General features: G+C 35.5%; 1 protein-coding gene across 1 annotated transcript; it reads right to left on the reverse strand.

Annotated features, from left to right (window-relative positions):
* Positions 1-3,622: 3,622 nt before the first annotated feature.
* On the reverse strand, positions 3,623-16,202 carry serpin-6 (serine protease inhibitor 6). Its single transcript, XM_028309957.1, has 8 exons — positions 16,005-16,202; positions 10,163-10,460; positions 9,758-9,925; positions 8,215-8,476; positions 7,602-7,700; positions 7,126-7,256; positions 5,077-5,203; positions 3,623-4,324 (listed from the first exon to the last, which is right to left on the reverse strand). The coding sequence occupies exons 2-8, from the start codon at positions 10,451-10,453 to the stop codon at positions 4,164-4,166; spliced, it is 1,239 nt and encodes a 412-aa protein (XP_028165758.1). The 5' UTR covers positions 10,454-10,460; positions 16,005-16,202; the 3' UTR covers positions 3,623-4,163.
* Between the last annotated feature and the right edge of the window lie 207 nt (positions 16,203-16,409).

The following is a 16,409-nucleotide window of genomic DNA, read 5'->3' on the forward strand; positions in this document are numbered from 1 at the left end:
AGACATGCCCACGTATGATCTACGAAGAAAACCCACCGGTGCTTGTAATGTTGTTAATGTAAACAGACATGTGAATATTGTGGAGCCCTCGAACTTTCTCCGCGTGATGAGCCGTCAATCATCATAAGTTAGAGACGATTTTCCAGTTATCACTTTAATAAAAGTTCACATCAACAACGTGGACGATGAAATATATTTTATTTAATAAACGTTAGCGATAAGTGCTTGTACGTTAATGGGCAGCATCAATTTCGTTTTGATTGATAAGTCGTGGTACATGCGGTCTGACCGTTCTAAACGGTTTCACCGTAAATAGGCACACTCATTAGCGGGTAATTCATTAATACTCACATATTTCAAGATCGTTTTAGCCGCGAATGTCGAAAATGTTTTCTAATTATTTTGGCCGAGTCACGAGTAGAAAATGGCTTGTGGATCCTTGTTTCATGTTGATCCGCTAACGACACTGCGCCACAAAAGTTGGGCATCGGGAACACTGGGTTCTATTCATGCAAATCAGTATCTACAAAGCTGATGATAAATGATAGCAAAAGCGAAAATAAAGACGCCACGCAACCATACGCCATTAGCGCTGCAGGAAATCGTAAATTATGAGTGAAAACTAGGCATTCTGCATTTTCAATTGAACAACGAGGATACTTGCTCATGTCGACTTACAATCGAGGCATTGAGTGAGCTTTATTGCTTATAATTCCAAGCGGATCCTTAAGAAGATATTATGGGCATTCTGAGATAATTGTGAAAGCTGAAGTTGGATTCTTACGACGCTACACGTTCAAAAAGTTAATGTAGTTTGACAAGATTTTTTGAAATACCTATTAGAACGAGTGGGTTATGTGAGCTCAGCGAGGCACTTCAATCAGCGGGGTATTTACACACGGAGCTCAAGAATGCAACTTTTGAATGTAGAGCTTTCACAAAATATTTTTCTTTTTACACACTTCTACAATATTAAAAAAATGCTAATTTTAGTTTTCATAATGCAATAAAAATAATTTCATCGAGTTCTCTAATGCTTAGCTTATAGATAAATAATATTGATCATATACTTGTACCACAAACGTTTAAGCTTTTCGAGCAAAGTAAGTCAGTGCTATAATGATTTTTCGCTAACATTAAGTATTTATTTTAAGGAATCTTAGTAATAAAAACAAAGATTGGAGTCTATTTACCTCCAAAGGCTACAAACCACAGCCACAAATGACGGAGGTCAGAATGATTCATGCCTTAGGTTGGCAGACTTTTTATGACTCCTCTTCGATAAAATTGTGGAAAACTAGTTATCTGACTATATCAATTTGGTGCTAAAATTAATTAATTACTTACGTTGGTTCTTACATGTATAATCTAGTGTATTCGATCTAACGATGGACTTTATACTTTCTTCCATATCGATTGAGTAGATGAGAATATTACAGTCGTAAAATCTTCCATAGGAAAGTTTCCTACTTCAAGAAATTTCAGAGTTGCTTTTTGCTTCAATCGAATTAATATAAAGTAGCATATTTCTCGAAGATCAGTTCTTAGACTAGTTTCTCAAAATTGTATAAAATGACACTACATCACGAGTGATTTCAGAGAACAGCCTTAAGATATAAATAGCGCCTCAAACGTCAAAAAGTTTAAAATTAAACCACTTACACTTACATTAAAGTGTAGATCTGTAGTCCAAGTTACCAGGTTCGATTTCCAGTTACAAAATGGACCAAAAAGCTTGAACTGACTAGAATGGCCAAAAGGAAATTATACTATAAAATTATCACTTCACGGGATTTATTGCAATATCTATTTTAACGGTAAATAATATTTACCCTCCCGACGTTTCGGCTCGGTTGCACGAGTCATGGTTAAAATAGATATTGTTGCAATAAATCCCGTGAAGTGATAATTTTATAGTAAAAAATGCAACATAATAGTTTAAAATATTATATAGGAAATTATACTTCGGAGATCACGTTAACACGACTGACGTCGGTGTAATTAAATTAATTCGAAAAAAAAACAGCTTAACGCTTGCTGCAAATAATGGAGTAAAAAGAATACCGATTGCAGTTTTTGCGATTCTTTTTACAGCAAAAATAAGTCAATGGGTGGGTTAAAACTAAAACCTCTCAAACTGTAGTCAGGTAGATAATAAAAGTTTATTTAAGCTCCCTTAGTGCAATTTTATATTTAAATCCACAGCCGAATTCGTCGAAGCCTTATAATTACCTTCGTGGTTAACAATAAATCTATAAATTGGAAATAACAGTCAATCAAAATGTTTAAGGTGTAAGGCATTAAGTATAAGATTGATTCTACAGGAGGAAATAGGTAGGGTATACGGTGAAATGTGTTTTTCAAGATCTTTGGTTTAACTGCGGCTATATCCTTCAAAGACCTTTACCCTTCCATTTCCATCATTCTAAGTTAAAGTTTCTAAAAACTCTTTATATAGTGGATATTTCCATCATAAAATAAAGCAAATATTCAAATTTTCAGCTTTCTACATTTAGGACTTTGGACTGTGTTTTGCAGATAGCTAGAACAAGAAATTTTAAGTGAACGAGTGGTAACTCGTACTCTTCTAGAAGTTAATTCATTTATTAATATTAATATGTACCAGATATCTAATGTTCAGATATACTAAACTATGTAAAGTCATCTCAAGGAAATAAGGGTTTTGAAATAAAATATTTAATTACAAAATCGTCCGAAGACACAAATATTGTTTATTAAAACAGTCCGAAATAATAATAACTTAAAACTTGCTCGTAACTTATATAAATACCTAAAGTACTTATAAACTAGTACATTTATAATAATGCAGAGTGCGGCAATTTGGTAAGTGTTTACTTTCTTATCATAAGAAATCATAGCAACCAGAAAACATTATACTGATAGTTATAGGTATAATCCTAATACGAGTACATTAGCAGTGGCGGCGTAGCATAGCTTGGCACCCGGGGCGGTCACCCCCCCCCCCCCCCCCATATCACCCCAGAATGGTCAGGTCTGGTGCCCCCCAGGATTTTTGAGTTACCGACTTGAAGAAAAAAGATGTTAGTACGAATCAGCTATAATGATACCAATCGCACCCAAGTATCATGATCTTTGTCATGCAGATGCGCCTGTGAGTACTAATCTGCGCGACTTTTGTCACCCCCTGATGCCTGGCACACGGGNGATTTTTGAGTTACCGACTTGAAGAAAAAAGATGTTAGTACGAATCAGCTATAATGATACCAATCGCACCCAAGTATCATGATCTTTGTCATGCAGATGCGCCTGTGAGTACTAATCTGCGCGACTTTTGTCACCCCCTGATGCCTGGCACACGGGGCGGACAGCCCCCACCGCCCCCCCCCCTTACGCCGCTACTGTACATTAGTCTTATCAAAAAAATAAAGAGCGATAAATACTTACAACCTGTGAAAATACAAAATCGATTTGATTGCAACATTATGAATACCTACTCAAGAAATCACAAAATAAATAATTTTCATACTTTCTTAAGTATTCCAAAAAACCTTTAAAGAATCTTGAAAATAATGAATTTTTCAGTTCCATTTCAAAATGCAAACTTACTGTTTAGGTGTATATTTATTATAACACTAATATTTTCCAAATCTTATTTAAGTTACTCAAGCAAATCAAAATGACAATGAACACCAAACGTGGTGATACCACAACTGTAAGTATTATACAGGAATTTTGGTTTAGTTCAAGTGCATCAAACTAATTCGCTTTCAAAATATTATATTAGAGAAAGGCTTAAGTAGGCATGTACTTTCTTTTTTTACAAAAAAGTACCTAAAGATAAAGACAGAGATCCAACCAAACCTCATAATGGTCGAATTTTAGTATGTTCAGACCATCCTTTTCTATCCATAACCTGAGTTTAGCTTTTTATACTTGCGTGTATTTTACTAATGGTGCTCTCAGTATTCTAGGACCTTTCAACCCTCTTACTCATAGAGAGATACTAGTATAAGCGACGGTGATAGACTCAAAAATAACGACATTAGAAGCTCTACCGTTTCGAAAATGCAGTACGTGCTACATTACATCTACCATCTTTGAATCGTAGTATCTTTTTCTACTGTTCTGATTAAGCCTAAAGTTTGTTATCAAGCTGCATACTGAACTATTAAATTAAATGTTTACTTCTTGGGGTCTCTGTAGACGCCCATGAAGAGGATGGAGCTGGTAGGCCGCTCGTACACCAGATATACGAAGGGGAAGTTGGCCACAAACCGGCTGGGCTCCGCCGGGCGGGATGAACGGAATCCGAAGATGGCGGTCGCTGCTGCTGCTACGGTACCTGAAAAAAAGCAAGATTTGGTCATGTACTTACTGATATAAAAACAATAAGATATATTTTTTTAATTTGATCATTTTGAAATTCACGGCGCTATCGGTTTACGCTTTTTGTTATTTAGAAATAATCGTGTCGAAACGCATTTGATAATATTATTAATATTAATTTGTGCAACTTTTTTGCAATATCGATCAATCAACCTACCTACATTTCAATTACAGGCAGTTAGTAATTATAAAAACCAGTTTTGCTATAAATAAAATTAAGGAAACGAAATGAGTAAAGTTGTTACTTGCTGTCTCACCATGTTAAAATTACAAGTTGAAAATGTCGACAGCATAATCAATGTCTCGCTAAGTTAATAAGTCACGGTAGTGGGCTGGTAAGATACCTTACCAGCCCACTACCGTGCTACGACGGGATACCGTCTGCTGCATTTTTAGGAGAAAGGTATATTTAATTACAAAATCATTTTAAGTCTTAACGGTACGACATGACAGTTTAAAAAACAAGAAAGTTTAGGCTAAGTTGCACCACCTAACTTTAACCGTGACTATAACGATAACTGGTGTATTTTGTATGGAGTTTGACTGATTTTTGACGTTTGTTAAAGTCAAAATAAGATGATGTAACCCAGCCTTAACAATATTATTTTCTAATTTGACCTGATTAGTCATCAAATAGAACCCGCTAAACTGAAAGTGTACCTATGAGTCTTCAAACTATGATCCTTAAGGAAAGAGGAGGTAGCATACCTTCTTCGTCCAGCTGTATCTTGGCTTTGTGGACGGCGTCATCGAAGAGCACGCCGGGCTGGTCTGACAGTGTGGTGAAGTCTGCGCTTACGTTGAACAGGTCACCCACGCCCATGGACTCCAGGATCTAAAAGTAAGTAAATAGAGATTAGTAATAGATATTACTATCGAGTCATCATCATCATCATTTCAGCCATAGGACGTCCAAATTCCAATGCTGAACATAGGCCTCCCTCAAGGATTTCCATGTTGATTTATTGGTAGCGGCCTGCGTCCAGCGCATACCTATTACCTGGTATCCTTCCGTTTGGCCAAATTACTTTTCGCCAAATTTCACTTCGCAAACAACTTATCGCCAAAGTTTCATTTCCCAAATGAACTTTTAGCAACTGTTCTTTTCGCAACTAATTCATTTGGTCAAATTATCATATGGTAAAATTTTACTTGGCAAATGTTTATATAGCAAATGTTTTATTTTGCCAAATATTATATCCCAAATAATTTGTTTGGTCAAATTGACACTCACATACTTACCCACCGTTACCCACAAATCAAACCATAAGGCACATGATTATGGTTTTCACAAGAATTTTATGTAAAACAAAGAGATTTCAGAAAATAGTATGGTTGCAAAAAGTAGGTATTGCAGAAAATAGTAGGTTAGGTTAGGTTAGAACAGTGACCCTTAATGCGCGAAGGCGAGCGAAGCGTGCCGCGGCAGCGGCCGCCGAGCGCTAGAATCACCTCTATTGTGAATGAATCATTTGGAAATTTCGATAAAGAGAATGAAATAAGAAAATTAATTAAGAACAAATTTTATATTAACTGCCCACTAAATAAAATTATAACCACAAGCTAATTTGTATCCATTCTATGCACCAATCAAATTATTTTGTAAATAGTTTATCGTGAAATATTTTTGCCAAATGAAACATTTGGCAAAACATACTTTGCCAAACAATAATTTGCTAAAAGTTTGCAATAAGTTGTTTTGCCAAATGAGAATTTGCCAAATGAAAATTTGCGAAACGTTGTTTGCGATGTGATAATTTGGGAAACGTTTTTTGGCCAAACATTAGTAATCCCTATTACCTTTATGATGTCGTCGGTCCACCTTGTGGGTGGTTTTCGCGAAAAATTTTACATACTCTTTGAAGTATTATCTTCTTTCCAGCAAGCAACTGAAGAACTATCTTATAGCCCATTTACACTATGTGTCATATACCATGGTTAACAAACTATCTAGATACTCGATTATACAGGGTGGAAACGTTAAGTGATCTCACTCGATTATTTCTAAACTATACAAGATATTGATAAACTGGTTACTGATCCTGAAAGTGCTTCATGAGCTCTTTCAAACGGTACCAATAATAGGTTACAGAATAAACTGGATCTATCTGAAAATTCAATGTTTCCAACTTCCATACTAAATGTATGCCAGACACAATATTAGAAGTGTAATTTTTTTATTTAATAATAAACTCTTACTCTTAAAATAAACTCGTAAATTGTATTTAAAATTATTCATAGAAAACATTTGTTTTAGGTTTTATTTGCTATAATATTGTCAAGAGATGAGTATCATGACTGTGGTAGTACTAAATGTATGGAAGAAGGAAACATTGAATTTTTTGATAGATCCAGTTTATTCTGTAACCTATTATTGGTACCATTGGATAGAGCTTGTAAAGCACTTTTAGAATCAGTAATCAGTTTTACGATATCATGTGTAGTTTTTTAAATAATGTGACTTTACCAAATGTATGGAAGCTGGAAACATTGAATTTTCGGATAGATTCAGTTTATTCTGTAACCTATTATTAATACCGTTTGATAGAGCTCATGAAGCACTTTCAGAATCAGTAACTAGTTTATTGATATCTTGTATAGTTTAGAAATAATCGAGTGAGATCACTTATCGTTTCCACCCTGTATTAAAATGTAACATTTTTACAACCAATCAAGTTTAGATTTAAAAAATTATGAACTTATTTATTTCAGGTGCGCTTAAAAACAGGTATTCTATCATATTTCTTTAACACTTACCCCTCTCAGAGGCATGCTCCTCTCAATAGTGAACTTGGGGATCTCCACGATGACCTCGCGGCCCATGTAGCTCTCCTCCACGACGGCCGCTAGACGCTCTGGGGTCAGGTTCTGGATGATATTGGTTACACCTGGAATGAATACACGACGGGTGTGAGAATATCCAACCTTCTAACATTAAAATAGTAATAATTAGTTGATTTTTGAATTCACTTAATGTGTGTAATGAAAGCTTTATGAAGTTAATAAGTAGAACCATATCAAGACATGGTTCTACTAACAGATGTCAAGCGTAATGTCTATAAATAACCAAACACGAATACAATTATTTGATTAGGGTCGGGTTCTTTTCCTTCTTAGATTAATCAAGTCTATAAATTACTTGGCCTCACTTGAGTATTCTTCGCTTTTGGTTTCGGATTTGACCAATCACATACTAAACTACAAAAATTTACACTTTGAGATATTATACTAACCTTCCTTCATGGAGTAGGGAGGGAGCAGTATGTACATGCTGATGTCGTTGCCCTTGTAAGGCAGCTCGAGGATCTGCGCGCCGAGTTCATCGCTCACCACTGCAAAAAACATACTCAAATTGTAGAAATAAATGTTCGATACTCTACATTATGGACTTGCTATGTAGAATTTGAATTCAAGTAACACTTCAGAAAACTTTCTTCCCTGCACTTGCCGATATGTTGTCCCAAAGTCAAGTGATGGTAGGGCAAGCTATATTGGGACACGTGTTCTGAAGAGGGCATACCTACATACTATTATAGATTTTGAATTTGATATTTTTGGTTATTAATGGAATGACAACCCTAAATTTTATTAATGAAATCGATTTCAATTGAGTGACACTGAGAGAATTTGTTTTCAATTGTAACGTGTAGTAGGTACGTATTATGCAGCTGAATCTACCTGGAACTATAACCTTTATGCAAGCCACTTGTACGCAAAATTACCATAAACTATTGAAACTTATTCAAATATTATCATTAAATAAAAATAGGTAACTTGTACTTAAACATTACTTAATTTAACTTCTTGTCGATAGAAATGTAAAAAAAATCAATCTATGTCACTTACTATAGTGGAAAGTGCCCTTCTGCTTCATAAAAGGCACCAAAGTCTGGCGGGTCTCCGACACGAAGAAGGCTTCCTTTTTAGTCCTTTCTTGGGGGAACTTGGAAGCCCACACGCCCTTGAAGTATGCAGCATTGGCCAGCACCAGCTTAGTGTCCTCACTGACTCCATCAGCTGGTAACAAGTCCTTGATGTTGTTCTTCGTGACCTGAGACACCCACTCGTTGATGTAGTCGCGAGCGCCTTTAGGGTCGTTATGGAAGTCCTGGAATACAAAAAGTAGAGGTAAGTAAGTACTTTGCTCTTATTTTTACTACTCACTCATAGATGTCACGTTTTATAAATTACCTATTATAAAAATGCATTTAGTAATAAATACTTTAACAATCAGTAGCCATGAAGGGAATTTTCGGTACATATTTTAAAAATCTCTGTCTCTTTACAACGTCTAAATATATATAACTCAAAGCTAACTGACTAACTGACTTACAAACTGACTGACTGACTGACATAGTGATCTATCAACGCACAGCCCAAACCACTGGACGGATCGGGCTGAGGCATGCAGGTAGATGTTATGACGTAGGCATCCGCTAAGAAAGGATTTTACGAAACTCCACCCCTAAGCGGGTAAAACGGGATCCACGCGTACGAAGTCGCGGGCGGCCGCTAGTTAACCCATATAAAGATCCTGTAGCATTGCAAAGGAGATCATAAAAATCTTAATGATTTATAATATAAAATAATTAAGTAATAACGTCTAATTTTAGAAGTTATTGTACTTTAATTATTTTCAGTTAAAAACAAAAACAATGCAATAAGTGCTGCAACAGATGTGGTTAGTTAGTTGAATTAATTGTTCAATATTTATTTGGTAAATTGACTGTCTTTTTCTTCCAATATTACATCGTAGCAGTTTTCTAATATGTGCTATGAATAGTAGAGCTCGTAGTTGGGGAATCAATCTGTATTGTGATCAACAAGGCGTCGTGATGTGATAGTCAGATTTGGAAGTTTCAACACGGTCTAGTAGTAGTAAAATAGTATTCATACATTGCAGTAGGTAGGAACAATTCAGCTATAAAATAAAACTTTGTAATAAAATGGTATAATGACAAGTAAAAAATATTAGTCAAGCATGAATCAGGTTACGTGCGTTGCGTGTTAAGTACCTACAATACAATCGTCCCTCACTTCGGATTTCCCGTGACTCTTAGCTTTGTAGTTTTTTAAAAAAGAATATTAGTAATTTGTTTATTTGTATATTTACAAATTACTAATACGAGTAGTCCCGTTAACCGATTCGTGGTAATAGTTGTATGAAGGAATCGCTAGACTGGCCGTCTGAATTAATGTAGGTACCTACCTATTCGGATGACTAGGCAGCATGATTCCTGATCTTAGCCTGATCCTAAATCTTTTAAAAATACACTAAAGCTGGCTCCACACGTTTTGGCCACATCGTTGGTCCAAACGCCAGTCGTAGAATGTGTGATTTTAAAAAATAGTATTGGCACCAAGTTTTTCAAAAATAGAACATCCATACCAACGCCTCGAACTCGTCCGAGAAGAGGTCAAGCAGGCACTGGCGCGCGCGCAGCTCCGAGTCTACGAAGAGCTTGTTGGCGTTCGTGAACTCATAGCTGTCGCTGTTGTTGTTGGCCGAACGGGACCGCTTGTCCACCTTGTACGCGGTCATTAGGTTTATCTTGTCCTGGAATGTAGAGAAGTCTTCATAAATAAACAGTTTAAATGTTACTAGTGTTGCAAGTCTAATGTGCTCGCCAATTCAAGTTTAATTTATATCAATCTCACTCAATCAATAAATTACTTTTCATAACAAAAAATATTTGCATACTTAATTCATGAAATTAAGATTAGAGCGTGTTGACTACGAATCGCAGTCCACATCTTTAATTAGTTGTAATTAAAAACCAATTTCAAATCATACCAAATTATCAGCAATTTGCAGCGACTCCTTCAGTGACTTTTCAGTTTGTCCACCCGATGTAAAGTAGGCTAGCAACAGCGAATGGTAGACGGAGAAGGGAGAGAAGAAGATGTTGTCATCGGGGACCGCTCCGTTGATGGCGTTAAACAGGTTCAATGTAAACGCCAGCTGCCCTCGGTACAGCGACGTCCGCGCTTCAGGGTTCAGTTTCTTCGATGAGTCATCCTTGTAAAAACATTGGCTGTTGACAGTCGAAGCGACTATCAGCGCCAGTAAGGTTATCTTCAACATGATGCACCTGCAACAAGGTAATTTGACATTTATCAATGCAACCTTGCACTTGATGGAGCAATTTACGTAATCGTTACATTTACAGTTTTGTAGAAAATACAACTGAGTCATAATGGGGATTTTTCATGGAAGTAGCTGTTTATAGTAATTGCGCAGCGATAGTGAGAATTACAGTATTTTCTCGTAGTAGGTAAATCCTCTTACCTACGTAGGTATTATTTCCAAATCAGTATTTGGATTAGGTACTTAATTTGAATAATATTTGTCTATATCTAGCGAGTACAATCATACAGCTAAGTATTCAGAGCTTTTATATTTCTGTGATATAGATAGTTATGTAATCTGGTAATAAAGTAGAAATTTTCTTCTAAATAGGTACACACTAACTAAAATAAATGACTGAAAATTTTCTTTTCAAGGAAAAAACACGTTGTTACGTAAACCCTTTTACTATTGTCGAAACAATGTGGGCCAGTTCTTTGCTAAATCATGATTTATGCTTTCGCTCTGTGTAAAACGATATTGAATATAGTTCTAACTTCAAACGAACAATGACATGGCAGCCAAGTTTACGTCTGGGATACATTTCACCTCGCTTTCTCTGCTGCGGAGCAGCGCAGGCGCGGGGCGGGGCCAGCGACCGCCTGCGAGATCAGCGTGAGAAGTAATGATTTTTAATAATCGTTCTTATACCATAATTAAATAGGTACATAACTATTTTTATTCATTTCCGAGACATGTCTCAAGAGTAATAAACCAGTATTGACCAGCGTTAATTTTTTATTTTTGGTTCTAGCTAACGTTTACACTTAACGACAAAATTATGCATGTTTGTCCCCATAAAGTCATTCATCATCACAAGTCCAAAAAGCTCAATAAATACAACAAATCATTCTGGTACGGTAAAGATAGTAGGATTCCTGCATTCTTCTGGTTATCAGTCCAACCACTGATTCACCAAACAACAATAGGTAGAGAAGAATTTCCATGAGACAACGTTAAAATGTTATTGATAGCTAACCAAAACTAAAAGTGGTCACAAAGAATATGACTGTCAAACTCTATCATCTTTGTCCTCAAAATGTATTGTGTCAAATAAATGTTTATTCATCCATTCATAATGCAAAATAATAATATGAGCGAATATTAACTATGTCACGACCACGAATGCTCATCATTCTTTCTAAGGTCAGTCTCAATCACCTCAATTTCAGTCTGTATGACACACTTACTTAGAAAATTGCTGACCAGTTACAATAAGTCTGCCATTGTCAATCTTGTTAACTTTTTTGACTTTGATTTGCAAAGTAACTACTTTGCGAAATGAGTATTTTTTTTATTTCAATTTATTTCAGTCACTCATTATTATTATGATACCTATTGAAACAGAAATATGAAAAATGAAATTTTATAAATATAAAAAGCTAATAGTAGGTGTACAACACGTACTATACTTACCACCTACTAAATCACAGGACATAACCGCATAAAATAGCAGTAGAAACCACGTCAAAGGATTTCCCTATTCGTGTTAAACATATCTCTACATGATCATATGCATGACCACAACCTGATATGTAAATAATTTTATAGTAACTACTGTTAGGTTAATAACTAGTAATTTTATTTATTATACGTACCTAGATCTAAATATAAAATTAAGGAAGAGAAATTCTACGAGTATAATTCGATTCACCCTGAAGTTTGAAATTCAAGTATAGACTTTGACCTGATTGGTCAGCAAAATGGGGAGGCTACTGAAATGATGACGATGATGATAAACTTGAGATTGCTTCGAGGTTTGAGCGTTCTTATAAAAGAAGCTAATCCCGAATATCATGCATTATGATTAAGTAAGGCAGTCACTCTGACGAATTTATCTAAGCCGTTAAATGTAATTATCCTCAATGAAATCATTTAAAACGTGAATGCGTTGCATTACAATTTTGGATTAGCCACGGGTTACGAATCGTGAACGATAAACTTATGAAAACGTGTTTATAAGTATATGAATCAAATAACTATTTGACGTAGTAAAACAGAGCATTACTAAATGGTAGAGTCGAACAAATCCTCGTAAACAAAAAATGATTTAGGTAAGTACCAGTCTGAGAAGTCCAACTTTATATGACGTTTGTTTTAAGACCCTTGAGCGTAAGGACTTTTCCTTGTCGTTTCTGGGTATTTACTTGTTTCGGATGTAAATAAAGAGTGGAATTTCCATCGAAAACGGTCAGTTAAGGATTAACAGAGAAGCAGCGAAAGTCACACTCACGTCATCGCTCGACGGTTACACAACCGGACCAGCAAACCGTGTCAATGTGAGTAATATCCGAATACAACGCTTCGACACAATGCTAGAAGTTTTTTCAACTAAGGACAATACTTATTATTTATTTATTTATTTAAAATCTTTATTGCACACATAAAAATACAGTGGTACAACAGGCGAGCTTAATGCCATGTGGCATTCTCTTCCAGCTAACCAGAAAATTAAACAAAACAGAGAATTTAAGTAGGCGGTGCAAAATAGTACAAATACAAAAAAATAAAATCTAATACAATACATAAAATATTATAATATAAATTAATACAAAATATATATATATATATATACCTACATAAATACATGCATATACATAATATACGGTGGATAACGAGAAGGTTTAAGAGAGATCAAGACTTAAACTGTTACTTAAGTGAAAATTCATTGTTAAAAATTATGAAAGTATCTAGGTAAGCACCTACATAAATAAAATCATCGCAAATTCTAAAGAGCACGATCTGACCTGATCTACTCATCCACTACTAAGTACCTACACACTAAGCTAGATTATTATTATTTTCTCTAATTTAGCAGTGCATATTTTGTATACTCTTGTAGGTAAATGTTAGTTACAAGTTATTTTCAGCTACTTACACAAAATCCAAATTGATTGTGTGATGTTTATTACATCAAACGATAAAACAAAAGAAATTTATATGTGACGGAGAACAATACAATAAAAACAATCGCATACTGCGCAACCGTATCGGGGCGAATCTCAACGCTTTCTACGCTATCATCACATCATGGGTTTTTCAGACGCGGGCGAAATTCGTGTCAGTGTCACATATTGTGTGGCCGTTTCGTCCGGCGGGGTTTCCAGTGCATTCAATAAATTGACTCTCGGACCTCGTTACAAGGTAACCAGCTTTTTAAACCACACGGAACAATATGAAGTATGCTAAATGTATTTAAGTTAGAAACAAATTGGTCATCATTAAGCTCGATAACTACGTCTTATCATTTGAACATGGCTAAGAATCCTGTTTTACTGATATTTTGATACATTACCATGATTTTTGATGGATTCCCAATCCAGATAATTCATTCTGGTAAATGAGCGACAACTTTTTGGTAACAAGCACAGCTGATGTTATCCTGAAGTTATGGTAGGGCAAGCCATATTTGGGACGTATATTCACCCTGAAAAGGGCCTTCACATTACTAATAATTTGATTTTGAATAGGCAATGTCGTAGGCTATATGTATACATATATTACGAGAAAATATAAGAAACTGCAAATAATATGTACCTACTATGTATACGTGACGAAGGAGTCCAAATTTTAACGGAATCACTTATACCTTGAAGTTATTTCGGAAAGCATATTTGCTAATCTAAAAATCGTATTACAAATATGAGGGTGAAGGATGGACTGTAATAATGACTCTGCCCGCATTATTAATATGTAGGTAAATATTCAACTATTTGCTGATATAAAATCAATTTTCATTTTCGGAATGGTGGTTTCAAACATAATTATTTTAGTAGTAGGTAGGTACTACAGTGTTGGGCTGGCTCTGGATATATGGGTTGCTTTTGCAAGCCTAGATGTAGCCTGTACGACTGCGACTCTACCTACCTGCCCTACTTGAAAAAGTTGCTTAGAGTAATTAGATTAATGAATCAGGTAAATGCCAACCTGGTTCTTCCAGTCCAGTCAGTCCCGAAATTAAAGTTAAATATTTTACAAACAATATTAGCATGCATTAATATTAGTATAGTTAGAACTATACTCTAAAACCGCCATTTCATCCTATTCTTAAAATTCCAAGGCGACAGCTGTTCCACTTCATATTGGAGATGAATACCGAGGCCGCTTCGATATACTATGCCAAAATGTTGAACTCCACTGAATGGATATGCTAATGTAACCTCTATTCGCTACCCGTAAGGTCCACAGCACTCAGACGGTGCCGGTACGTAACGTTTGCATAAGACCCTCGGCCTGGCTCGACACGCGCGCTGCCCGAATACCAAGTACTTCAGTCAAGTACCAGTTTCTTACTTCAGGTGTTCGTTGTTTTTGTCTTATTAACAGTTAGGAAATATAAGATTCAAACCATGTAGCTAGTAATTTACACACCGGACTTAACTGGTTTAAAATTATGGGGTTGTTCATTGTGTATTTTATTGTTATTTGTTTGCATTTAATGTTATGTCCAATAAACAATGCTTGCCTGCGTACGTAGGATTTCTGAAGTTTTCTGAATTTATTGGAAAATAAATAAGGTTGATAATAATCCATTTACGAGTAGGTACCTAGGTACTTATATTTCATGAATTCCTAACTAATATTTGAGATTTGTAATTATCATAAAAGTAGAATGTACATTGTACAGTCGTAAAATTTTGTCGGTACCTAAAGTCATTTGCTTTTTGTGTAGATACGTCTGTTAGAAGCTTTCTCTATTTAACCTAACCTAAACCTAATGTTAATTTTAATAGATACTTGTATTTAGGAAAGAAAAATATCACGATTAATAAACTCTACATTTATACTCCGGTCATAGGTTTAAGGCAATTTAGACTAGGCTCTACATTATGCATGTTTTTGTCACTGATATTAATTTTAAGAAAACTTTTGGAAAACTTTTCATGAATTCGTAATCTTTGAAATCCGGATGTCTGAAATTCCTGAATCTTTTTCCTATGTAGTTACTCGTAGATACCGTTGAATAAGATAGCTACTTCTTTAGTAACTCGCGTCAACCACAGGTTAACTGCTCGTAGCCAGTTACTTTCGCAGCTGAATTTAATCCTAAACATTGGCTTATGTAGATCCACATAAGTACGCGGATAGGAAATCAGAGCGACATGGATGTTCGTTGTGGCTACTCTTGCGAAAATTCGTCATAGTAAATTAGAAAGCGTGCATGATAATCAGCGACCGCCGGCCAGCGGTCCCTGTGTGAGTTAGCGCAATCCGCGAGTAAACGCGTGTAAACACTAAACACAATACATTCATATATACCTTATACAATGCTATATAATTTCATACGCTAGGTATAACTGTGGGAAATCTCGGGAAAATCGCAATCTAACAAAGCTTTTCTATTTGTAAAAAAAACTACACCAGCAACTGGTGAAAATAATTAACGTCAGTAAATTTAATTACGAAGTTAATTTCATTTGCACGCTATATTTTATTAAAAAAAAACATCGTTTAGTATTCTAAAATGCATACAGGTTTATCCTAAGGTAATACACAAACAACAGCTCACCTGAGACGTCCTTATATGGCTGCTCAAAATAGTATTCTTCTTCGTAGATAAAATTATGTGGAAACTCCTTAGAACGTAGTAATATTTAAAGTAATTTAATAAATCCTTTACTCAGTTACAAGCGATATTTTTGTAAAAGTAAATGGTCACGCGTTGCGTTGCAGCGAGGCTCAGAGACAGACTGACTCAATGAGAGCCGGTCGCTATCCTCTTTTATGTTTATAGTAAACTGGTATGCGCGAGCGCACCCGGCATGTCAACAGCATCAGGTAAGGTAAAAATAATACCTCTTTTATTCCAGCGCCCACACAGAAGGCTGCTGGTATCAAAAGCGTGTTAACTACGATATAACACTAGTCAACAAAAAAACAACTTTTGCATGTAACATGAAAACTTTTGTCTGGT

This window comes from Ostrinia furnacalis, unplaced genomic scaffold (genome assembly GCF_004193835.3).
Source record: "Ostrinia furnacalis isolate ACB-3 unplaced genomic scaffold, ASM419383v2 OfSCF2847, whole genome shotgun sequence".
NCBI lineage: Eukaryota > Metazoa > Arthropoda > Insecta > Lepidoptera > Crambidae > Ostrinia > Ostrinia furnacalis.

Coding starts and splice junctions, on each gene's coding strand:
- serpin-6 (XM_028309957.1), bottom strand. CDS start 10,453: ATGTTGAAGATAACCTTACTGGCGCTGATAGTCGCTTCGACTGTCAAC. Junction 9,926..10,162: donor TGCAAATTGCTGATAATTTG/GTATGATTTGAA, acceptor TCTACATTCCAG/GACAAGATAAACCTAATGAC. Junction 7,701..8,214: donor GAAGGGCACTTTCCACTATA/GTAAGTGACATA, acceptor TGTTTTTTGCAG/TGGTGAGCGATGAACTCGGC.